Raw genomic sequence first — 24,357 nt, forward strand, 5'->3', positions numbered from 1 at the left:
AAGGAGAAAGGGTTAAGAAGCCTTCCCCCCCCTCTCACTCACTCACTCACTCACTCACACACACACTGCTCTTCCACTTCATATTGGAGCCTCAGCAGATATGTTGTATAAAACAATAACATATTCAAAAATTGTGAACCCATGAAGCACAAAACATATCAAGCTCCTTTAATTAACAGATGCTGGAGAGAGATCTCCACCTAACATGCTTGATCTGGACATGCCATTGACTGTCTGGAAAATCCCCTTCTTCCAATCTGGTGACAATGTTTGGGGGTAAGGAGGTGTACTATTGCACAACTCTGAACTGGAAAATGAGAAGGAGTTATGAACAGTTGCCAGATTAATAAAAATCCCTTACCTAGTGCATGCGGAAGCTCCTGTAAGGGTAAATATGACCCACTCACTGCATCACATCAGGCTGCCAGCTAACTGTAGCATTTGGGGATTTGGGTTGGAGAACTGGAAGTTTTAGTTCAGAATTCAGACCACCTCGACTAGTGTTGGGATCTGTTTGGTGGAGTTGGTTTGGAATGCATTCCGCCAAACTGGCAGGCAGTTGTGGTCTGCTTCCCTTATTTTCTCCCTATTAGTTGCTTTTATCTATTCATGAATCATTAGCAAGCAAAGCAGGTCAGTCAGTTTCATACACACACTCTCTCCCCATCTTGTCTGCCTGTTAATCGGTCCATCCATCCAACCATTGCACTCCTGTCCTCTCCTCCCATCTGTCTGTCTCTCCATCCCTCCATTTTCCTACCAGCCAGCCAGCCTGAGCCTCCCTCCTCTTCCTCCATTACTGGCCCCGGCTGGCCCATATGCTACCTTGGCTGTGCATCTCCACCACCTGCAATGTAGCCTTCATGATACAGTGCACACTGTTCAGTTGCCTCTTTGATCCTCCAGAGATGCTTTTAAGAGACAGGGAGCACAGGGAAGAATCAATTGCACAAGCTTACCCGATTTCATTCATGCAACCATTGGATACAAACCCGTGGTTTACCAGAAATTAGACAGTTCCTGGTAAAAAGTTGGGGTGTGTGCATGTAAACAATCATGCCCCCTGCCTCCTCTTGGATGGGCACAGACACCTAACTAGAACTGTTGTTGCATTCTCACCATCAACTTTCCAGCATGGCTGTCATTCAAAACAACACAGGAGGTGGAGGCTGGCCATGGAGGAGATTGCAGTTACTAGGCTCTGCCAGGGGAGCCACCACTGCTGGGATACAAGGAATTGAAGGATGTGGGAGCAGAGGCTAGAATCCTCTCCTTCCCCCTGTCTGCCTGTCCATCACTCCATCCTCCCACCCGCCACCCACCCATGCACCCAGTCTATGTCTCCCTCCCCTTTCTCTCCCTCCGTTGCTGGTCCAGGCTGGCCCATACGCCACGTGAAGTGTGTGCCTCCGCTGCCTGCAATGCAACCATTCACTATTGCCAACCACTTGCTGGGCCCCCTCTCTGCTGAATGCATGTCACACACACATGTATACACAGAGCACTGCAAGGGAGGGAATTAGCAAGCCAAGACAAGCTGATCAGTTTCAGACAGGTTCTCCCTCCCTTCTTCTAATCAGTTTCAGTTAGCAAGCAAAGCAGGCTAATCAGTTTAACTTATGTTCAATGTGGTAAAAATCCGGTGTTGGGGAAAGTATTGGATGTTAGCCAGTTTCAGGATCAGTCCACAAAGATAGCAGACCTGCAAAATGTCAGGGAGTCTGATTCAAAATCCTGTTTCACTGAAATCCTCACTCATCCCTAGCCCTGACACGCTTCTGCCTCTGTGCCTGTATTTACATGAGCTCCTCTTAAAACTCAGGTATGCTGCAGCTGTGCAGGATGGTTCCCAGTATTTCGTTTTGCTCATCATCACTGACGGTGTGATCTCGGACATGGCGCAGACAAAAGAAGCTATTGTCAATGTGAGTAGCGCAAGTTGGTGGTGTTGCACCATGAGTTCAGATCTGCAAAACAAAGAAAAATGTGCCTCTCTGCCACAATGAAAACGTTTAGCTTTAGAAAGGCAATGTAACATGTTAGAGAGCTAAGATCCTTGGATTTATTTCTAGCCACAAAAAAAAAGATGTGGCCACAACGCAGAACTGTTTTCCCACTGCACAAATGCCAAGCATACACTGGCCCATAATGTAGGAGCTGTATTTGTAACTATGCTTGGGAATCACTGAATTGTGAATATACTGTTTATTCTTTCCACCTTGTAACCATTTTCTGACCCCATGTTAACAGCATTAGATTTAGAATTCATAGAGTGTTTAATGAAATTAGTAACCCTTGCCTAATCCTGTAAGGTAGGCCAATCTTATTGTCCCCATATTACAGATGAGGGAACCAAAACTGAGAGAGGCAAGCCTAAAACCATCCAGTGAGTAGATGGATGAGGAAAGATTTGCACCGGGGTTTTCCTGACTCATTCTTCTCTTCACTGTGCTCCATCAGCTGTTATCTCCTGCCTCATCAAAGTAGCTGATGAAATGTTAAGGGGGAGAGAAAATGACTTTACCAAGGCTACTTTGTCCATGGCTCAGATAGGCTTTGAACTCAGATCTCCCAGGGCAATTTGAATATCAGCTGGACCATAAGAACTAACAATAGCTTCCTATTTACACCATAATTGCTTTCAACACCCAAACAGTTCCAAAGGCAATTTTCCTTTGCTGTTTGCATTTTGATACTTCCACGTGCTGTGTTTTCGGTTCCAGTGGTGACGAGGGTGCTTGTTATTAAACTGTTCTTGTCTCCCTGGTTACAACATGGCCAGAGATCAGCCCAAGCAAAGAGCACAGTTACCACGTCTGTGTTTAACAGCAAAAAAAGAAGAAGCAACAATCAGTGGTTGCCAGTGAGGAAGAGAAGGGAGCTTGATTAATTTAATAATAAGGCAGGCAGAGTGTGTTAAGAACAAGCAAGGGCTCCTGAAGGCATTTGGCAGGCAGGCAGAGTGGAAAGCATAACATATCCCTACAATATCTTTAAATGACACAATGGCAAAGCCCATTAGCAAGTACAAAAGCATTAGGGTCAGGGAGAGGGTCAGAAAGATTTGTTTCTATGCAAACAGAAGGGCTTAGCCTATGAAAATTGGAGGGGGGGACAAAATGTGGTGGATGGATGTGCTCCCTTTTTCTATGGTAGCAGCAGTTCCTTGCTAAATCAGTTGTGAGAATGGGTTAATTATGATACCGAGCTATGATTATGTGAGTTTAGCACTGTGGAGTGTGAAACAGCCCCCGCCCCATCTCCCCCATGAAAATGTTCTCAACATATTTAGCTCCCCATATAAGGATAAGGTGGCATATTGTGCTTTTTAACAGGTCCAAAGTCTGCACGTAGAAAGTGTGAGCAGAGTTAAATATACAAATATGCCAACAACAACAAAAAGATAATGCTAGAATGACAATATGCTACTACAGCCAATGGCAAACTTAGCAGTGCGTTTATAATTCCAAATCTTTCTTCACTGTTAGTACATCTCACGGAATCTGGAGGTGGGGGTGGGTGGGGAGGTAAGACTCGAAGTCTAGATTCTGCTCCCTTGGTGTAGTTATGATGAGGATTTGCAGGTGTGTGTGTGTGAATTGCACAAGGGGACCAAATTCTTGATGTGTTGGTATGACAGAGTCGCATTGCTATTCCCGTTGTTAGCTGGACCCCCCAAATTGCACATGTGAAGATGTATTTTGGCACTTAAAATGAGACCAATAATTACTATGTATGTATCTTTAAAAGGCCGAGATCAACATAATCTTACACTTATAATTAGAACCAGCTTTGATTTTAGCTTTCTTTTATTTTTCTGCCAAAGAAACACCTCCTCTGATTCCACTTACTGCTCGGTTATCTTTACTTCAAATATTTACATCAAGCAGTGCTAAGGATGCTAGGCTAGCCCTATACCAGGGATGAGGAACTTGGTGACCCCCAGATGTTGCTGGACTACGACGCATCATCCCTGGGCACTGGCCATGCTGGTTGGAGCTGATGGGAGTTGGAGTTCAACATCTGGAATTCCCATCCCATCCCTGCCCTACACCGTCACCTGATTTCTGACAGATCATCTGACAGCTTTCTGTTTTGAATTCATGCTCTTATTTTCTCTCTTCTTCTTGTCATCTCAAATCCTCAACTGCAACCCTCTGTCCCCCAAACTTTGTTTCCTGTTGGTCCTAAGGCTGCCAAGCTTCCGATGTCCATAATCATTGTGGGAGTTGGGCAGGCGGAATTTGATGGTAAGAACTTAACTTGGGCAAAAATCTCTCCAATAATGAAATACTGAAAGACTGGATCCTATGGTTCTGCTATATTGGCAGCTGCTGTGCCAGGGTTAATGTCAGTGTAATATAGTTACAATCTATGCTTAATCAGCAGCAAAATCAACAGTAGAATGCCCATCAATAAGCAGTAATATAGCAGCACAGATAGAAACTCTCACAGCAATCCTGACATCACTCACCAATGTAGTGTTGCAGTTCAGCAATGGCACTGCACTAGCCATTCAGAGAAGGCACATATATCATGAAGGACCTCATTATAGTATCCAGCCCATAACCCAGGGATGGAGAGCTGGCAATGGGTTGCCCACCTGTCAGTCACCTGACATCATTTCTACTTACACAGTTTGAAACCTAACCATGCAGGCAAAGGCACAGTGCTTTGCAAGCTCTGACCTGATGCTTGCATAGCGCTGTGTGTGGCACTTTGCAAGCTCCAGCACTGTGCACAGGGCTTTGCTGGTGCCACCAATCAGCCAAGCGGCAGTGCCTGCAAACCCTCCTTTTAGGGCCAGCCTCTTTACCTGCGTTGGGTAAATGGGCATGGCTTAGCCAAAAGAGCCTCGCAGGCCAAATGGGGGGGCTGGCCTGTGGGCTGGAGGTTCCCTACCACTGCATTATATGCACCATCCACACACAATGCAGTAGCCAGGAGGAGGCCACAGCATCCTCTATAGTGTAGACTATCATGGTGCAGTAATGGACCCTTGTAGCCACCAATTCCAGAGCTTCCTGCAGAAAGAAATTTGAATCTCCTGGTACCCTGAACAGCTGCAGCCTGTAAACAGTCACCCTTTTGCCAGGACCAGAGAGGGCTGAATAGGCTGCTCTTCCTCTCAGAACAGTGAGAGGCTAACCCAGAAAATTATTCAAATCCTGCTGCAGTATCAACACACATAATCTTTGTTACACTGCCGCACACAACATGCTTGTATTGTTGTCTGTGCAAGTGGAAGCACATGAATAATGAATGATGACAGCTACTGCAATAAGCTCACAGGAGGTAGCTATGTGAGCTGCCCAGCTGGAAAAGACAGTATATGGGAAACAAGATGTGTGGAGTTTTTGGTCCTGTCCCCCTGTAAGGAGGAGTAGATGTTGCCTTTAAAAGGCAGCACTCCCCTTTTGGGTCTTGCCAACAAGAACAGATTTATATCAAAAGGGGAGGGGCTATAGAAATAGAATTCAGGCCTCCTTACCCACAGTCAACATCTCAATTGCACATTAACAAGAAATGTTCATCCTGAGACTTTTATTGACCCTCAGGGACAAGCCTGTAACAGCCTGTTTTGCATGGGAGAGTTTTTTTTTGTTTAGTTGCAAGGAGATACCCTGGGGTTTGCAGGATCGACACGCCATTCTCTTTTCTTGAGGGTTTAGGTGGGGGAAAGTGGATTGTCAGTATTTTGAGTTGTCTTGCCCTTGCAGCTTCAGTTGCAGCAGTGAAGATGAGGCTCCTGGTGAGTGTTCTCTTTGAGACAGGTTTTCTGTAAGAGTTCAGGGAAAACATAATCTCTTCATTCCTTTTGTGCAACAGTCACCAAAATCCTCATCACCATGTTCCTACCTGTGTACACTTAGTTCTATAGACATGGGAGGGCAGAGTGAAGTAGTCCCTCTTGGTATACAAGATCCGTGTCTATGGCCCTTGTCCCCAGCAGCCTTTCAGATTGCCCATAATGTTTCTGAAGTTATGATGCGCATGTAGTCATAAAGCTAAAGCATACGTGATCATTCCTGTGTTTTCTTGAAAATCTTCAACAAAAGGAGGCCCTATACACCTCTTTGGACAGTGTATTCCATTGCCAGACCTCTCTTATGTAAGAAGAAGATATTAAGGGCATGCTTCTTCAAATATATGTGTATATGTTGTAGGGGGCATTCATCATGTGTCTTAAGTTCTTGTCATAATGTAGCTGTTCAGAAAAACTAGACAAGTAAAGCTGAGGAACAATCTGCCAATATATTCACTTCCGTCAATCTAAATTTGCACAGATACCATAGGTTTCACTTGATAAAGCATGATTAGCCAAATGCAGTACATGCTGAAAGTGCTGCAAAGCAACAGCTAACTCTTCTCATATATTTAAGCCACCAATTACAAATTCCTTGCCTCAGATTTGACAGTGTCCTATGCAAAAATTGGTCTCTTGCTGAAAGGCTGTACAATGAAATAACAGGTAAAATAAAACAGATTAATTATAACTTCCAGTGAACAATGAGAAATGGGTATTGTTAGGACCGTTAGTAGAGCCAATTACAATATGCAAAGAGAAAACAGAAGATGGGATTCCCGCTTGACTCTCTGAAAGAAAATAGTTGTGCCATTTTCTCAAATTGCACTTTTCAGACAATTTCACTGCTTTATCAGTCGTCATGGCACAGATGTGTTTTATGGGTCTGCAGTAGTCTTTGCATCCTTGGCACCCTTATTCATACTGTCTGATGAATCCTTTTCCCTTCCATTCACCCCTCCCTACACCGGACAGCTATGGTGGAGCTGGATGGCGATGACATCCGAATCTCATCTCGCGGGAAGATTGCTGAACGTGACATTGTCCAGGTATTTTTATTATTATTATTTAAACTTACTTCCACCTAATCTGCTTTATGTGCAACTTGCCAGCCGGAAAATGTGTGCCAGTCTTGTTGTAGAACAGGGCTGAAGAGTCTCTGTGTTTCAGCGCTGGCTTGTGGTGGGTCGGTGGGTGAGAGACCCAGCAGCAGCATCTGCTTCAGAAGTGGGTTGCTGGGTGAGGGGGGCCACTGCACTAGCTTCCGGGCAGGCAGTGGGGGCTGGTACAAATGGAGCAGTGCCCCACCAGCCTCAGTCTACTGCCCTTAGCTAGCTCCCACCTGCTTGCCCTCCTGCTTGCAACCAGTCCAGGGGGAGGGTGGCACGGCCTTCTCCTCCTTAGTCTCAATGCTGCTTATGTAGAACTCGGCAGGGAGGAGGATGGGGACAAAACTAGAATATGTTGGCTTTGGCTCCACCTGCTCTTGGGCTCCTCTGCTTTTACCCCACCACGTGGCACAGCCACCACTGCTGGCAGGTAGGTTTACTATTGTTTACTCTGAATGTGGACCAATACCGGAAAGAAAACAAGGCCAAAGGTGGTTGAAGGTGCCAGGGCAACAAGAGAGCACATGCTTTGCATGCAGAATGCTGCAGCTTCAATCCCTGGCATCTCCTGTTAAAAGGGTCAGGTAGTAGCAAGGTGCTGGGAAAGACTCTCAGGCACAAACTCTGGAAAGTTGCTGACAGTCAGAGTAGATATAATACTGGCCCAGATGGAAAAATAATCTGAGCTGATCTAAGGCAGCTTCCTATGTTTCTAATATGCATTTAAATCCATAGCCCAGCCCAGCCCAAATGTTTGAGGTGAGTAACAATTGAAAGGCATAACCTATCAAAAGTTTTTAACTCACCTGAGATAGGAACTTCCATAACAAATTCGTGACTCTCTAAAAGCTGGGGAGGTTTTGGCATGATGTGTGCGCGGTGAATTGCTGGAGGTTGCCCTCTGTGATCTTTCTGTACTATTCATCTGGTCCAGTCTGTATGGATCAGAAGATTCTCTGTTGCAAGAATATAAATATATTGCATTTTGAATAATGTGCTTTTCAAATCTTTGAATGTTACTCTCTTTCTCCCAGTTTGTCCCATTCCGAGATTACATTGACCGCACGGGAAACCATGTCTTGAGTATGGCCCGGCTAGCTAAGGATGTCTTGGCTGAGATCCCAGACCAGTTCATCTCCTACATGAAGGGACGTGGCATCAAACCCAACCCAGCTCCACCTCCTTATACCCCCACAGGCCAGACCCTTCAGACAGAAATTTGAACATCAGGAGAGGAGAAGAGCACTTTAAACAGGTGCCTACAAAACACAAGTCACTCTCTTCAGCTATCAACTTTCTGGGGGCAGGCTAACATCAAGGCAGTGATCATCACAGCACACACTGAAAATCCACAGTGTACTCTTTTCTGCAAAAATCCTCTCTGGGAGCTGGTTTATTGCTGTTATTCTGGCACACCCATGTGCATCACTGGAAGGACAGCAACCAGGGGGAAATCTGGGCTTTATTTTATTTTTTTAAAGGACAAGCCCTGTTGTTGGCAAGTTGCCTCATTTCCTATTTCAGGAGGTCACCAAGGTGGGAGGAGTCCAGTCTGCCTTGGAAGTCCTCGTAAGGAGGCATAGATCACTCATTTTGCACATGGTTTGTGTGGTGGAGCAGCCCTTGCCCCAAATCTTCCAAGCATCTCTCCTCTCCCCACCTCTCACATCAGGAGTTTCTGAATGATCTGGGCTTTTTTTATATAGCCCATGTATAGTCCAGCAGCCACCTGTCTTCTGCCTTTCTTCCTTGCTTTGTAATGGTTCAGCTTTCGGATTGACCTGGCAGGCTGAATATTGTGATCAAGTGACTGTGTGATGTCGTCTCTGATGCTGCTGGTGTTGCTGCTGTTCCTCGTGCTCCATCCAGTCCCTAAGTTGCTAAACCTCTTATTCTTTTGTAAATCTACTTTGACAAATATTTGTGCAGGCCTGGATTGCTTGCTTGCTTGCTTGTTTGTTGGTGTGCCTCAATTAAGTCCCTTTTTTGTTTGGGGGAAGAGGTCAGCAGGGTGAGAAGAGCCCTGTCTTTGCAGTCTTCATTTTCAGTCAGTACTGGTTTTTAGCAAATTGCTTTCTAGACTTTGATACATGAAGGTTCTGTGCAGGGAATTATTGAGATTCTGAATATGGGAGAAGAAAATAACGACTGGGCCTTATTTTTGGCCTTTCCACAGTTTTGCCCATTAGAGTGCGGAATGGCTGTAACTCAGTGGTAGAGCACCTGCTTTGCATGCCGAAGGCCCCAATCCCTGGCATCTCCAGGTAGGGCTGGGATAGGCTCCCTGCCTGAAATCCTGGAGAGCCGCTGCCAGTTGGTGTAGACAGTACTGAGCTAGATGGACCAGAGGTCTGACTCGGTATAAGGCAGCTTCCTAGGTTCCTAGATTGATGGCTTACAACTGATCTTACTCAAGATGGTCTTGAGATTTGGCTTCGAGTCTGTATTCATAGAGATATGGAAAAAGTCAGTTCCCAATATTAAATAGGAATGGCTGTAGCTCTTTCTACCCTTCCTGTATTGCACTTTAGTACAGCATGTCCTTCTTTCGTTTCAGCCTTTGCGGAACATGAATCTGCTATATAAAAACTCCAGCCTGGCATAGATCACAAAACTTGCACACAGCTCTAAAGTAGCATTCTCCAACTTGGCACCCTCCAGATGTTTTAGACTGCAGTTCCCATCAGCCCCAGCCGGCTCTTGATGAATGACGTGGTCCAAAACATCTGGAGGGCACCTGGTGGGGATAGGCTACTCTAAAAAGTGAAGGAGTTGCCCTCCAGAAGTTGCTGGACTTCAACTCCCATCATCTCTGAGCATTGGTCATGCTGCTTGGGGCTGATGAGAATTGCAGTCCAAATCACAGGTTCCCAAGCTCTACTCTAAAGCAGTCAGGCTCAGGCTCACAGCAGTTCCCAAACTCTTGCCTGGAAAGCATTTTGTTTATGTATGTATTTATTTCAGTTTATACCTATCCCATCAACTCTTAAAAGTACTTCTCATTATACGTAATTCTCAACCAAGCAGATCTTCCAGTCTGATCCCATTTAAAACCACAAATTCCAAGCAAGAGTCCTTGATTCTGATTCACTCATGGATGAAGGCCACACACCCTCTACCTTTAGCCAACATACATGGCTCCTTCTTATTCTACCACCCCTTTGCCTATCTTGTCCCCCAGCTTTCCAGAACCAATGCCCTTATCCCTATCATTAACCAACCATCCTACCAATGTTTTCCACTCTCTTACACATAGCCATCTATTTCTACAACAGCATTGACTCCCCAAGGGCCATGGAACAGCTGCTACTTGTACATGATGATACTCAAGTAGCTCCCAGAAGCTATTGGCAAAGTTCTACGACAGGGATTGGGAACCTGTGGCCCTCCAGATGTTGCTGGACTACCATTGTGGCTCACCATTGGCCATGATGGCTGAGGCTGATGAGAGTTGGAATCCAGCAACATTTGGAGGGCCACTGGTTTCCCACCCCGCTGTAAGAGAAAGAAAGGCCCTGGAGATAAAAACAGTCACGGCTGATGGCCAGTCAGTGTCTGCTCGCAGGATTAACTGCCAGTGTTTAACCTTTTAGAGGGTTTGAAGAGTTTTTATATAGGTCAACAAAAATATGCTCCAGCTTACGTCTTCAAATTTTGATCTTTATTTGACAAGGTATTTACCATGTGATTCATGCATTGGTGAAACCTCAAACTGCCCTCCCTCCTTTTCTCCTTTTCCTGGTTGCTTGGAGGTTTTCTAGGTAGGTCATAATTTGGGCAAGTGCCCATCACAGGGAGCCAGATCCCTGAACCTTTCTGAACTACTCAGGATGAGATTCGTTCTAAAGCTGGATGGCTATTTTGTTAGCTATTTTTGTTAGCCTAACAATTACTCTAAACAGTACTTCAGAGGTTTTAGAGAAACATACCAGGCAGCTGCTAAGCAATTTCCAGTTCTTCCTCTAGAGTGGACTTATTTAGAACAGGTGGTGGCAGCATGATGTGAAAGGAAGCAGATTGGCTCTGTGAGAGCACTAGATTTGATATTGATATCATCATACAGCTCACTTTTGCCTGTTCCAGCCTCACAGTAGACTACACAGCATAGGTCAACAAGACTTCGGACAGCTGGCCAATGGCAGGCCTGACCCAGGCTTTGTAAAACCTAGGCTCATATATTGTTTTCCCTGTGAAATAAGGGAAAATGTTCCATGATAAACAGGGATGCCAGTGGGATCCCTGCAACCCACTATTAAGACTATAAGTGCTTTGTGCTCTGTAATTATTGATATTATTTTCTCTAGGTGGCTCTCTGTCCCATCTTTGCAACAATCAGGCAGAATTAGGACAAGATCCAGGCCATGGTCAGAGCAATCTGGTGACTAGAATGGAAGGAGAAATTGTATGTATGGAGCAAACACTGATTTATGGTTTCCCTTGATTTACTGGGCTGCTCCAGGAGGAAGAGCAGGATATAAGGGGAAACATAGTAAGCTGTCATTTCCTTTCTCACCATTTTAGCTACATTGCATCCAGGTTATACCCATCTGAGAGGCTTTACTATTCCCATCCTGTGCCACTTTGCTCTTTGGACAGCTACGTTTGAAATGCAGCTTTGGCTGGCTGGCTCATAAACTCTTCCAGAGCTAGTCAGCCAGCAAGTTTTATAATACTCTCCAGAGCTCAGTGGTGGATTTGTTTTGGTGCTCGAGGAACTCCAAGTATCTTCAGTTTTGCCAACTGATTGTAAATGATACTTAATCTCTGATGCAGGATCAACATTGGCTATAACTCAACCAGAAATTCTCAGTTTGGGGGTTGAAATTCCTGTTAATTTACCTGGCCTGCATAATGAAAAGCCCAGATTTGGCAAGCAATCCTGAACTGGTTATGATAAATAGGAGCTTTGCCATTGCCTTTGCTTTGGGATGTGGATTATACTATAAAACTACAACCTCAACAAGTGTATGGAAGAGTGTGAGTTAAAATATTATTTCTCTGCCTCCTTTATCCTAGCAGTATTCAGACATTTCCCCCCAAATACCGCTCAAAATCAGAATCTTCCATAGAGGAGACAGTGGGAGGCACATATAACACTGCTGTCCAGATCTAAAGGAGCAGAGGCATTGAGCAGTGTTTACCTGTACTAATTTGTACCCTATCTGTGCATTGTTACATCATTCCAAGTGCAACTGAGGAGTGCTGCATACCCTACAGTTTTGTGTGCCACATCTCTGTAAAAGTGCATGTGTTGGGTGAAGCATGCCAAAGCTGCCCTGTTTTCAGTTTATGTGAGTGGATGAACAAGATGGTTTACATCATACGTGCCTGTGACTGCATAGTGCTGGCAAAACATGTTGGGCATAAAGACATATAAGATCAGATATTGGGTTGGGCATACCTGATGAATCCCAGGCCCACTGACTAGCTCTCAGGGGGTGACGGTGGAAATAACAGGAATTCTCCAGGTGACTTTGTTTGAGGAAGCTACAGAAAGGTTGTTATATCCCAAAATCAATGTTTTCTCGGCTCCTGATCTTTCTTACAGCCATCCAGCATGCTCTTGGCTACTCCTGTTTTCCCTCTCCCATGACAACTATTTTTATTTGCATGACAGTGACCTTTCTCTCTTTTATGGTACCATTTTCTGCATTGAATGTCTGGTGTAACATGGTTTCTATTGGACTGCCTTAAACTGAAATAAATGATTTCTTTTATTAAAGCAGTGTGGGAACATTTACCTTATAGCATGAATGATTTATTAAGATTATCAGATGTCCCAAATTTAGGAAGACAATCCAGGAAAAATCATTTTCAGGACAGAATAATATTCTGAATGTTGTTACATGTATACCCAAAAGAAATCAGATAATGGTCACTTTTAGGAACAAAATGTGTACTGATAAAGATGGTATTCTCTCTCCCTGTGTATGTGACTGTGTGGTATAATTATATATATATACACACAACTTGTGACCCATCAGTAATTGCTACAATTCTTTACATTTGGACAAATATATGCATTTATTAAAACACATTGTAAGCTAGATAAAGGGTACAAAAAGCATATAGGCTACATCATTACAAATGCCACAATACACCAAACATATAAATCAAAGCAGATCTTGGGTCAAAATCACAATATCAAAAAACTCTTAGAAGCATTTTTAAAGGAACCACAAGAAGGGATAGGGGCTATTAGTATAATTGCTTAGGCAGATTTTAGCAATTCTACCTCCTCCTTACTCAGATGTTGTAACAGGGCCAATTAACAGTGTAATCCAACGTAGATTTACTCAGAAATAAATCCTAGTGAGATGTACACCTAAGTAAGTATGTATAGGATTGCAGCCTTCATATTTAAATTTCAAATGTATTGCACTCAAAAGTACTATCCTGTAGGAACTTGCTTTTGGCATAGTTCTCAAGATCAAAGAGAAAGGGAAGTGTGGAAATGATGCGCAATGTGTATAGAACACACACAAAATGGAGAGAGCATTCACTACTAAAATCTGATCATTACAAGAAACTTCAAATGCTGATATTACTCACTATAGAAGCAGTGTATGAAATCCTACACGTCAGTTCCAGTGTGTAAAGTGCAACAAAAACCCTTTCAAATACTTATCTGATATCAATTGCATAATATTATAGCTTTATAGTATGCAGATGAGCAAACTGATAATAGATATCCAACATAAGTATTCAAAATCATTTTAAACTTGTAAAATAATTCCAGTATTCCTCAAAAGACCATAAAGCATCCAGCTTCTCAAAAACTGTCTAATAGGTCGTGGATAGGTGAATTCTTTTTCGTATGCAGACAAATAGTAGCAATAAGACCTGTGAAGAAGGATCCTGCCCTTCATACTAACATAGATATTTATGGTGGTGCATGGATTCAAGAGAGTGGGGAGGTAGAAATGCTTTGAGCAACCCACTCCCAAGCAAACCTAGTACATTAGAACCATATAGATTTAAAATTGGTGCGCTTAAAATTAAATGCTTTGGGATCTCTCACTATAAAATTTAAAGCCATTAGTGGTTATTGTGATTAGTGTGGCATATCTAGGACAACTGACACTGGATATTGAATTCACACAGGCAAATGTATAATTATCATTCGAAAGGCCTGTAGCTGCTGGCAAAGTGCGTTCCAAATACTGTTCCTTGTCAAGCATAAAAAGTCCTCTCTTTTTCTCTGTTTCTCTGGCTTTGCAGAATGCTAATTCATTCTGTAAGAAGCATACACAGCATTGGTCCTTGGAGGGGAGCTGTTAGGCTCTGCAAAAGGCAGAGGCAACGGGGGGGGGGGGGAGAATGCCACCACCAGACAAGCATCTCATCTTCTCCAAAATTTAGGGAGACTTCAAGAAAAGTCATCCAATGCTGTTCAAGGAGCTCTTCTGGAGGAAAACCGAATCAAAGAGTTCAACAGAACCTAGCCTTTAACAGAGTTCCAGGAAAAATATTGCTCCTTAGTAGTGAAGGACTGGTGACACTGAGAGTGGATTCACAGAATGGTAGTTTACCTGCCATAGGCTGTGAGTACATTAGTTGCCTACAGCCAAGCATTTCCATTGGTCATACCTGGAAGGGCAACAATCAGTTGCGAAATCTGTTGAAGCTGAATTTTAAAAAACACAACCGGAGCTGATCCCACCAGGTTTTACCAAGGCATCATGTACCACCGTTTTCAGAAAAGAGAAATCGAGACACACTGGACCTAGGACTTCCGGGAAGGGTGACTTCGCTTGTGCCTGCTTTTGAGACGGGCTCCCGCCTCAAAAGAAGCTTATTCAGATATAAATCAGTCAGAACATTTTTTTTTTTGACTGATGAAATTTCTCCCGGGCAGGGAGAAACGTAGAGATCAACCTCAAAAGCCTGTTTTTGTTGGGAGGACTGGATTTCATTAATTTATGAGAAAAGGTCCAGCCAGCAATGCCGGACGGACTTCCGAACAAGCTCTATCTGTTTAATGCGATACGTTTATCTTTTCTTCAAAGAGAAAACAGACTAACAGGCAAGCACCCTTCTTTCTATTATTTTTTTTACTTGGTTTAAATTGTTGCAGCAAAAAGAGATTTGTCAAATGAATCAGCTTTAAAGAACGTCTGGGTGGGCTATAACTCTTCTCTGTTATTCACGAAATTAACAGCTTATCTCTGTTTCTATTGCAAAAAGCTGTCCTGGAAGTGCATTCTAAAGATATAAACAGAAGAGGGATTTCTATTCCGAGGAACATTATATTGTCTGGGACTATTCTCTTTTTGGTCTATTTTATTTTGACGAATCTGCTTCTTCACGACGCCACTAACTGTTTTGATGCTGGGAACTAAATTTGTTTTGTGTTCTTGAACATAGAGAGATAAGGCAGGCTGCTCTGTTTATACTGTGATGTCATCAAGCCTGGAATATTAACCCAATTGTTGCTGAAATAAGAAGTGGTTCTTCTTTATTTTTGTTTTGTTTTGTTTTCGTGGTTTTAAAAATGGCAATCAAGAAAGTGGCTGAGAATCTGGAAGTAATTATGTTTCAGAAAATAATGGATGAGATTGAGATAACGAAACAAACCCTGCGACAGGGCAGTAAGGAGCTGAAAATTGAACTGAGCAAAATGACGCAGGAGCTTAAAGAAACAGGGGATCCTGTGAGAGAGGAGAATGAGATCAGAGATGAGAAAAGAAAAAATAAAGGGAAGATACAAGCCCTGGAGATTGGAACAAATGTGGAATTGGAAAAAGATCTGGAGTTTATGGATATTTGAAATAAAATCTACTGTTTGGAATTTAACGTTATCTCTGAAGAAATTAATGAAGATATTAGAGATAAAGTTATCAATGGCTTGGATAATCTTCTGGACTGGAATGACGTGATGGAGCTTGATATAGAGAAAATCTATGGAATTAACTGCAGCCATGTGACAATGGAAAAACTCTCAAGAGATGAGCCAGTGCATTTTGTAAAAAAGAAGAACACAGATATGACTTTACAACAATATTTCAGCAACTTATTCAGAATTGATGGCAAGAAAATATTTGGGATAGAGGAAATTCCCATCAGACTCTTATTATATGACTATGGCTATGACAGCAAGATTATTATGGAATACTGATAATGGAAGATTGGACACTGAAATTATTGGACTTAACAGGACTATTGAAGATGGAAGATGGAATTAATATGGATAATGGAATAATGGCTATTGAAATTATTGGACCTAACAGATTTTGATGAGATGGATTAATCGATATGTTTATTTAGACTATGGTTATGACAATAAGATTATTATAATTATTAACAAGATGGATTAATCGACATGTTTATTTGGAGAAAAATTGATAGATATATTTCTTAAAGAATTGAAACCTCTCTTTGACTTTTTGTGGAAAGAATAAAGTAATGTTTATGAGATTTGATGATTAATTAAGATAACTACTGGAGGAAAGTGATTTTATAATATAATTTAAGAGACAGGATTGTTATATATTGTAGACCTACAACTGATTTGATCTGTGACAAATGGGAAGTCAACATTTTATTTTTTTGTTTAATCATTTTTGTTTTGTTTTGTTTTTTGTCTTTGAATGTTTTATGATTTTGTTTTGTATGTTTTATGAAAATTTGAATAAAAATTATTGTAAAAAAAAAAGAGAGAGACACACTGGACCTAGCAGAACAGTGAGTGTGTCTCTACCCTTATGCAACTTGTTGCAGACATCATTTCCCGGGCTCTATTCACATTAAAAATGTGGGCCAGCACAAGTTTGACAGATCTGACACCTTTCATAGTAAACAAAACTATTTAAACTCCAGATGAATACGTTTCCATGATGTGGAGCTCAAAGCTGCACTGAATTCAGTGGGGCTGGCTCCAGAGGAAGTGTGCATAAGCCTTAACCTCACCAACTGTGATTATATCAATTGTTCAACACTCTGCTTTCAAAGTCATAAATATTAACATAATAATGATCACAATTTTAAAAAGAGTAGACCAACATGGCAGTCCTTAATAGAAGGGTGCACAAACTTGAGAGAGCTGGTTAAGAACTGAAGCGTGCAGAAACTCTTCTTATTTCCTAGGAAACAGCTACATTTGTGCCCAGAACTACTAGAGGGGACAGAAGCAGCAACATTTAGGACTTGGGCTTCTTTCTATAAATCAATATCAGAGAAATCTGCTGTAAGGACGTTAAATCTCACGTCATGCTAGAATGGGTCTCATTTTCCTGACCTGAGCCTACATCTACTGCCTGAAAAGGGGAGCATTGAGGCTGGACAAGACATGCCTGAAGAACAAGCAGCAGTGTTAGCAACAGAGTAGGAGCATTCTGAAGCCAGGATAGCCAAGGACCTTGTTGATGATGCCAGGCTCCAACTCGGGAGCAGTCACTGAAACTGCTGATAAGTATCCAGAAAGCTCTCTCCTGAAAACCACAAGGCAGGTCACAGTTACAGGGAAGGATCTATGAGAGGGATGGGAAACCTCTAGCTCATAGGCCAGATTTGGTCCACCAGTCTCCTCCCCCATCCCTGGCACTCTTCCCAGGCCACACCTCCTTCACCAATATACCTACTTTTGAATCTGGCCTCACCCACCTCCGGAATGTGGACTCCAGCAGGTTTCCACCCTAGTGGTTCACCACCCCGATCTGTTAGCTCTTTGTGTCATGGAGTGGGCATCGCTATGGGATTTCAGTAGCTGCTGAGAATGTGTTCAGTGGTATGCATGGATGCAATGACAAAGAGAGGGTGGAGGATGCCTGCAGCCCAGGAGGAAGTGGGAACCGGAGCCACAGTTCAGCATAGGAGTCTGTGGAGGGAAGTGGAGCAAGCCAGCCACTACCACCACCTACACTGGTTCTGATATTGCTAAATCTAGCAGTAAATTCTTCTCAGCTGAGTATTTGTCACAGCTCTTTGGCCATTATTTTTTGAGTGGTGCGGGAACGATCTTGCTATGTGCAAATGTGTCTTCCTTTCCTTCTGAAGCAAGATGGAAATGATGGAGAAGCCAATCAATCATGTTGACATGCTGCTTGCCTATGTCAAGCGGATTCCTGCCGTGTTTTAAAAAATTACCCTGCTGTTGCGCTTGCTTTGTGGTGTTCAGATTTATTATTTTTGCTAAACAACGGGAATTGTATCGGAATCATCCATCTTGCTGGAGAAATTGGTCTATATTTATGTTTCATTATTAGATTCTCTTGATGATTATGAATATTGAGACAGCCCTTGGGGAGTTGCAATAAGAACTGTCTGGAAGGGAAGAAAAACATGGGTTGGAGTTGATATTTTTAAACACCAGCAGTCTATGTCCATATAAAAGGGGGAAAGATGAAAAGCCACTGGAAAGAGGCACAATAAAATAAAATAAATCTACGGTTAAAGTGCTGCTTTGTGCTCAGACTTCTTAGCATTTCTATAACTGTTTCCAGTTTACCACAATTGGCTCCACAGCTCTTATTGCAAGAGAGGGGGGAAAAGCAACAGTGACATCTACAGACCACAGACTGATTCAACACAATGTTTTTCAGTCACGGAGTAGATCCCCAATAGAATGCAGAAGCCATGTAGATCCTTCAGCAGAGATCCATCGGTAGGTGACTAGATTAATTGCTGCCTACTCCTAACAAGGGACAAGTCTGTGTGCTGTGCCATGATAATGAAATGTTATGGTATTTGTTTATTATTGGTCTTACACATCTATTTTCATAGATTTGTAATTAGGACTCTTATACCTTTGCATGTCTTTGGTGTCATTCCTCAAAGTACATTTAGAATTCCAGGGGAGCAAGGGCCCACGTATCCCCCTCACAGACACCCTTGGATATAATTATTTGGGTTCCATCAACTCTGTTCCTGATGCTGGGGTTATCTAGAACCTCTTTGGCAAAGCAGTTTTTTCAGGCCAGCCTGAAACTGATCAGAAAGGGAGAAACAGATGAGAGGACTCACGGAGCAGTTTGAGTAAGCTAATATGGTAGATAAGCCAGAGGCTACAAACCCCGCAGGCGTTTGTGGAAGGCTGTGGATTGCAGAGAGGTAGATCACCACCGAACATGGTATCCACATCAAGAGGAAAACAGCTAGTACAGTCAGGGTCATAACAATAGCCTTCTTGTTGACCCGAATGCTCGTAGATGACTGGACCACCACCAGCTTCCTGAACCAGAGGGAATGGACAATTCTGGAATAGCAGAGGAACAACAGAAGCACAAAGGGGAAAAAGGCAATCCCCCCAAAGAGAACAAAATACAGGTATGTTTGCTTTGATGTCATCAGAAGCATGCAGTATCTAGCATCTTCCAACACAATAACTCTTTGATGCATCCAGTTGGGGATGGAGACAGTGAAGCCCTTAAGCCACATGAGCATGCACAGCAGAAGCCTCTGGAGCATGTTTGTTGAGAAGGAGCGGGTTGGATGAACTACTGCCAGGTATTGCAGGATGGAGGTAACTACCATGCTGTAAAAGCTGCAGAACATGGTCCACATAGAAAAACTCTGGCTGCTTACACAGACAGCTGCACCCATCTCCCAGTCCTCATGGAGGAACGTGAAGAGCAGCACAGTGACACTGTAGAGGAGAAAGATCAGATCAGAGATTGTGATGTTGACCATGAGAGTGCTGGTCACAGCAGAGATGGAGTTGCTGCTGCTGCTCTGGAAACCCTCAATCAGGACCAGCAACATGAAGAGGTTGCCAGCAAAACCAACTAACAAGATGAGGCCACAGAAAGAAGCAAAGATGCATCTAAGCTGTATCAGTGTCAGGCCGCCAAAGCTATAATCAGTCCTATGAGAAGAGGCATTGGAAGTCTTATTGGAAGCAAGAAAAAATTCCTTGCTGGTTGTTGGAAGCTCCATTATTCCAGGTTGATGATGACACTGAGCAGATATGAATCTACAACAACAACAACAATAACATGTAATTGCCCCTCTTACTCTCTTTAAGAGCCAATGCAGTGTAATGGTTGGAGTGTTGGACTATGACTGGGAGACCAAGGTTCGAATCCCCACTCAGCCATGAAGCTCACTGGCTGACTTTGGGCCAGTCACTATCGCTCAGCCCAACCTACCTCAGAGATTGGTGAGAAGAAAAAATGGAGAAGGGAGAACCATGTACACCACTTTGAGCTCCTCAAAGGAAAGGTGGTATATAAATGTAATAAATAAATAAATCATCTGCCTCGATGTCCTCTAGCTTTCAACCAGAGCAGCGTTCCCAAACCTGGTGCCCCTGGTTGCTGTTGGACTGCAAGTCCCATCAGCCCCAGCCAACCAAGGACTACTCATGCTGGGGCTGAGCTGTGGTCCAACATCTAGAAAGCACCTGACTGGAGAAAGATGAACTAAAGGCACATTTCATACATGCAAAATTACCTTGTCGCTCCATGGTCACTCCACACAGAAACCTTTCTGCTTCTACATCAGCTTTGTTTTCCTGTGAGTGAAAGAAAGAATCCTACATGGGGGTTGATGAGATTTGTTTCTTAATTAGTGTGAATTCAAATAATATGAAATGAGAGAAACCTGTCAGATTATCGAGGACATATGAGAAATATACCTGAAAATGGGAAACAGGTGTAGCAACTGGGGTATCTTTTTCTCCACAAGTAGGAAAATAACAACAGGAGGGGACACTTGAGTGGACAAATAGCAGAACATGAAAGGGTTAAGCAGCCCCTGTCATTCTTTGTCTCCCCTGAGTCTCCTCCAATGTCCTTTTTGTGTTCATGATGGTACCAGGATGGTCATACATAATCCCTCTTTCAATGCTATTTGCACCTGCAAAAGTTTTGAGGCAGGTCATGCTGCTTCCATTTCCTGTCAGTAGATGTTCTGGAACGTCCTGCTGAAATCTTGTAACTTATCATACAAAAATGTTTTGGTGTTGTTGGTTTGTCCTGCTTTTGTTTCTCTAGCCCTTCCCGACAGCAATTATGTGGTAGCAGTGGGGAAGCATTGAAGAACAACTCATAAAGCAGAAGAAATCCACCGCTAGTGCACTATTGTTGTCTCAAAAACTTATTGCAGAAGACATCTGCCATAAACCACCAGTCTGGAGGGGCCCCAGGACAACTTCTCAGCAAAAGAAAAAGACAAATCAGTGGGATACACTTTGCAGGTCTCCTGAATAACATCTACCTTAGCCCTCCACAATGCCAATCCTTGACACTTTGGCTCTGCTTTCTTATCCGTTTGATGTAACTGTGCCAAGCAAAATAGGGAACCTAAGTCAGTCATGTCCATTAACTTCAATGGGACTACTCTGAGTAGGACTGGCATTGAATACTATCCATGATTTGCCCAGTTTGAGAAAATCCTGGGAGCAAAGCAGCAGTCCGGGTTGCACTATAGGGCTTTGCAGCTTTGACCAGCTTGGTAAGTAATGTGGCATGAAACCAGAATCAGGTCCAATGGGGAGCAACAAACCAACCCAGCCACTTTCTCTCTCTCTCTGGGACAGAAGGCAGTAATGTATTCAGATGCCCCCTCATTCTCTGACAGTGTGTAGTATGCATCCTCCCTGCACCCCCACTTAGTTGCCACATTGGCTCTTTCACTCTGCAAGGGGCCAATGAAGGACTGCAGCAGTAGCAGGAAGCAAGTATGCAAGTAAGGGAGATGGGTAGAAAAAGAGGGTACAGAGTGTGGGTGAGTCTATGAAAAATTGCTATATAAATACATTAAACACAAATTACAGCAATAATAGCAAAAATGGCAGGTTTTTGGTTGTATGTTTTAGATCCTGCATTGAGCAGGCAATTGGATTAAGATCTTTTACTCTTAAATGGGCTGCTAGACTAAATCTAGTCTTTACCCTGGTCTTTGAAATGACACTTGAGAGAGACATATTTTAGGACCCACTCTAATTGTGATTGTAATTTGTTTTAAATAATTTTTACAGCTGTATTCTGGTGAAGGGTGGGTAATAAAACAAACAACTACTACTACAGACTTCTGAGTTCTATGGTTCTATGTGTGAGCATAGATGCCTGTTCTTGTGTGAATGGGTCATTGCCCCCATGCATCAGTGAATGTGAGCGTCTCTGAAGAGGTGCTGAATGGAGGAGTAGGGTATGAGGACAAATAGAAGGCTTCCTTCTGAATGAGAGTCAGCATAAGGGCACATCCCCTACAATCCATTGTGATCCAAAGAATCACCACAAGTCTCCGCTAACCAAGCTAACCCATGCTTTGCACAGCAAAGGCACAGCAGAAACTTGGGTTTGACACCAATCGCTGCAGAACTGAAAGAGCCACACACCCCACTACCACAATGAAGCAAAAGGAAACATCTTGCCATTTGAGCAAAACGTTTCTCCCAATTCATTTAACAAGGTTCTAGATCAGTGGTTCTTAACCTTTTTAAGGCCATGGGCCCTCTTAGGAATCTGATGAAAGCTATGGACCCCCATAATTTTTTTAAAAAATATATGATTTATTTTATAGCATTGGAATTTGTTTTGTTTTTTTATTGCACCCAGTTTGCAGACCCTCTGGTTCCATGGACTACAGGTTAAGAACCCCTGCCTTAGATACTGCATTCAGTCATAGTTGTTAAAGGTGAAAGCTTACCAAACAATTGTGCTTTATATAGACTTCCGGGAAGGGTGACTTAGCCTGTGCCTGCTTTTGAGACGGGCTCCTGCCTCAAAAGAAGCTTATTCAGATATATCAGTCAGTTTTTTTTTTTTTTTTGACTGATTAAACTTCTCCCGGGTAGGGAGAAACGAAGAGATTAACCTCAAAGCCTATTTTTGTTGGGATGACCAGATCTCATTAATTTATGGGACGAGGTCCAGCCGACGAAGGTGGGACGGATTTTCAACAACAAGCTCTATCTGATAAAGCGAACGTTCATCTTATCTTCTAAGAGAGAACGCACTAACAGGCAAGCACCCTTCTTTCTATATTTTTCTTTTACTTGACTTAAATTGTTGCTGTTTAAAAGAGATTTGCCAGATTGATCGGTTTTTGACATCTCACTGGGGAGCCATAACTTCTCTCTGCTACTCACTAATTAATAGCTTATCTCTGTTTTTGTTGCAAAAAGCTGTCCTGGATTTGCATTCTAAAGATATACACAGAAGAGGGATTTCTATTCCAGATTTTTATTTTGAAGAATATTATATTGTCTGAGACTACTCTCTTTTTGGTCTATTTTATTTTGACGAATCTGTTTCCTGACGACCGCCATTAATTGTTTCGATCCTGGGAACTGCATTTTGTTTACTTAAGCATGGAGAGATAAGGCTGTCTGCTCTGTTTATACTGTGATGTCACCAAGTTTGGAGTATTAACCCAATTGTTGCTGAAATAAGAAGTGGTTTTCCTATATTTTTCTTTTAAAATGGCAATTAAGAAAGTGGCTGAGAATCTGGAAATAACTATGTTTCAGAAAATAATGGATGAGATTGAGATAACGAAACAAAACCTGCGACAGGGTTGTAAGGAGCTGAAAATTGAATTGAGTAAAATGAAGCAGGAGATTAAAGATATAGGGGTCCCTGTGAGAGAGGTGACCCTGGAAGGGGTCCCTGTGAGAGAGGAGACCCCGGAGATTGGAACAAACGTGGAACAGGAAAAAGATTTGGAGTCTATGGACTTTAGAAACAAAATCTATTGTTTGGAGACACAGGAGATTAAAGACATAGGGGTCCTTGTGAGAGAGGAGACCCTGGAGACTGGAACAGGGGTCCCTGTGAGAGAGGAGACCCTGGAGACTGGAACAGGGGTCCCTGTGAGAGAGGAGATCCCGGAGATTGGAACAAACGTGGAACAGGAACAAGATTTGGAGTCTATGGACTTTAGAAATAAAATCTATTGTTTGGAACTCAATGTTATCTCTGAAGAAATTAATGAAGATTCTAGAGATAAAGTTATCAATGGCATGGATAATCTTCTGGACTGGAATGATGTGATGGAGCCCAATATAGAGAAAATCTATGGAATTAACTGCAGCCATGTGACAATGGAAAAACTTTCAAGAGATGACCCAGTGTATTTTGAAAAAAAGAACAGAGATATGATTTTACAGCAGTATTTCAGCAACCTATTCAGAATGGATGGCAAGAAAATATTTGGGATAGAGGTAATTCCCATCAGACTCTTACTATATGACTATGGCTTTGACAGCAAGATTATTATGGAATACTGATAATGGAAGATTGGATACTGAAATTACTGGACTTAACAAGACTACTGAAGATGGAAGATGGAAAATGGAACTAATAGGGATAATAGAACAATGGCTACTGAAATTACTGAACCTAACAGATTCTGATGTGATGGATTAATTGAAATGTTTATTTTGACTATGGTTATGACAATAAGATTATCATAATTAGTAATGAGATGGATTAATCGATATGCTTATCTGGAAAAAAAAATTGATAGATATATTTCTTAAAGAATTGAAACCTCTCTTTG

At 42.6% G+C, this 24,357-nt stretch overlaps 2 protein-coding genes across 3 annotated transcripts in view; one reads left to right on the top strand and one right to left on the bottom strand.

Annotated features, from left to right (window-relative positions):
* CPNE5 (copine 5) overlaps window positions 1-12,595 on the top strand; it is a 200,033-nt gene extending 187,438 nt beyond the window's left edge. The window contains exons 18-22 of one of the 2 annotated variants that reach the window (XM_061632533.1): window positions 1,823-1,925; window positions 4,193-4,250; window positions 6,782-6,855; window positions 7,950-8,170; window positions 11,220-12,595. In XM_061632533.1, the coding sequence (XP_061488517.1) occupies window positions 1,823-1,925; window positions 4,193-4,250; window positions 6,782-6,855; window positions 7,950-8,138 (424 nt within the window). In that variant the 3' untranslated portion in view covers window positions 8,139-8,170; window positions 11,220-12,595. Of the gene's footprint in view, window positions 1-1,822; window positions 1,926-4,192; window positions 4,251-6,781; window positions 6,856-7,949; window positions 8,171-11,219 lie in introns of those variants that run through there. The other variant, XM_061632534.1, reaches the window with a different exon arrangement.
* Window positions 12,596-18,792: 6,197 nt separating this feature from the next.
* On the bottom strand, window positions 18,793-19,788 carry LOC133386854 (galanin receptor 2a-like). Its single transcript, XM_061630624.1, has one exon. The coding sequence runs from the start codon at window positions 19,786-19,788 to the stop codon at window positions 18,793-18,795; it is 996 nt and encodes a 331-aa protein (XP_061486608.1).
* Between the last annotated feature and the right edge of the window lie 4,569 nt (window positions 19,789-24,357).

This window comes from Rhineura floridana, chromosome 6 (genome assembly GCF_030035675.1).
Source record: "Rhineura floridana isolate rRhiFlo1 chromosome 6, rRhiFlo1.hap2, whole genome shotgun sequence".
Lineage (NCBI taxonomy): Eukaryota > Metazoa > Chordata > Lepidosauria > Squamata > Rhineuridae > Rhineura > Rhineura floridana.

Bases quoted from the DNA above. Each gene is read 5' to 3' on its own strand.
- LOC133386854 (XM_061630624.1), bottom strand. From the start codon at position 19,788: ATGGAGCTTCCAACAACCAGCAAGGAATTTTTTCTTGCTTCCAATAAG.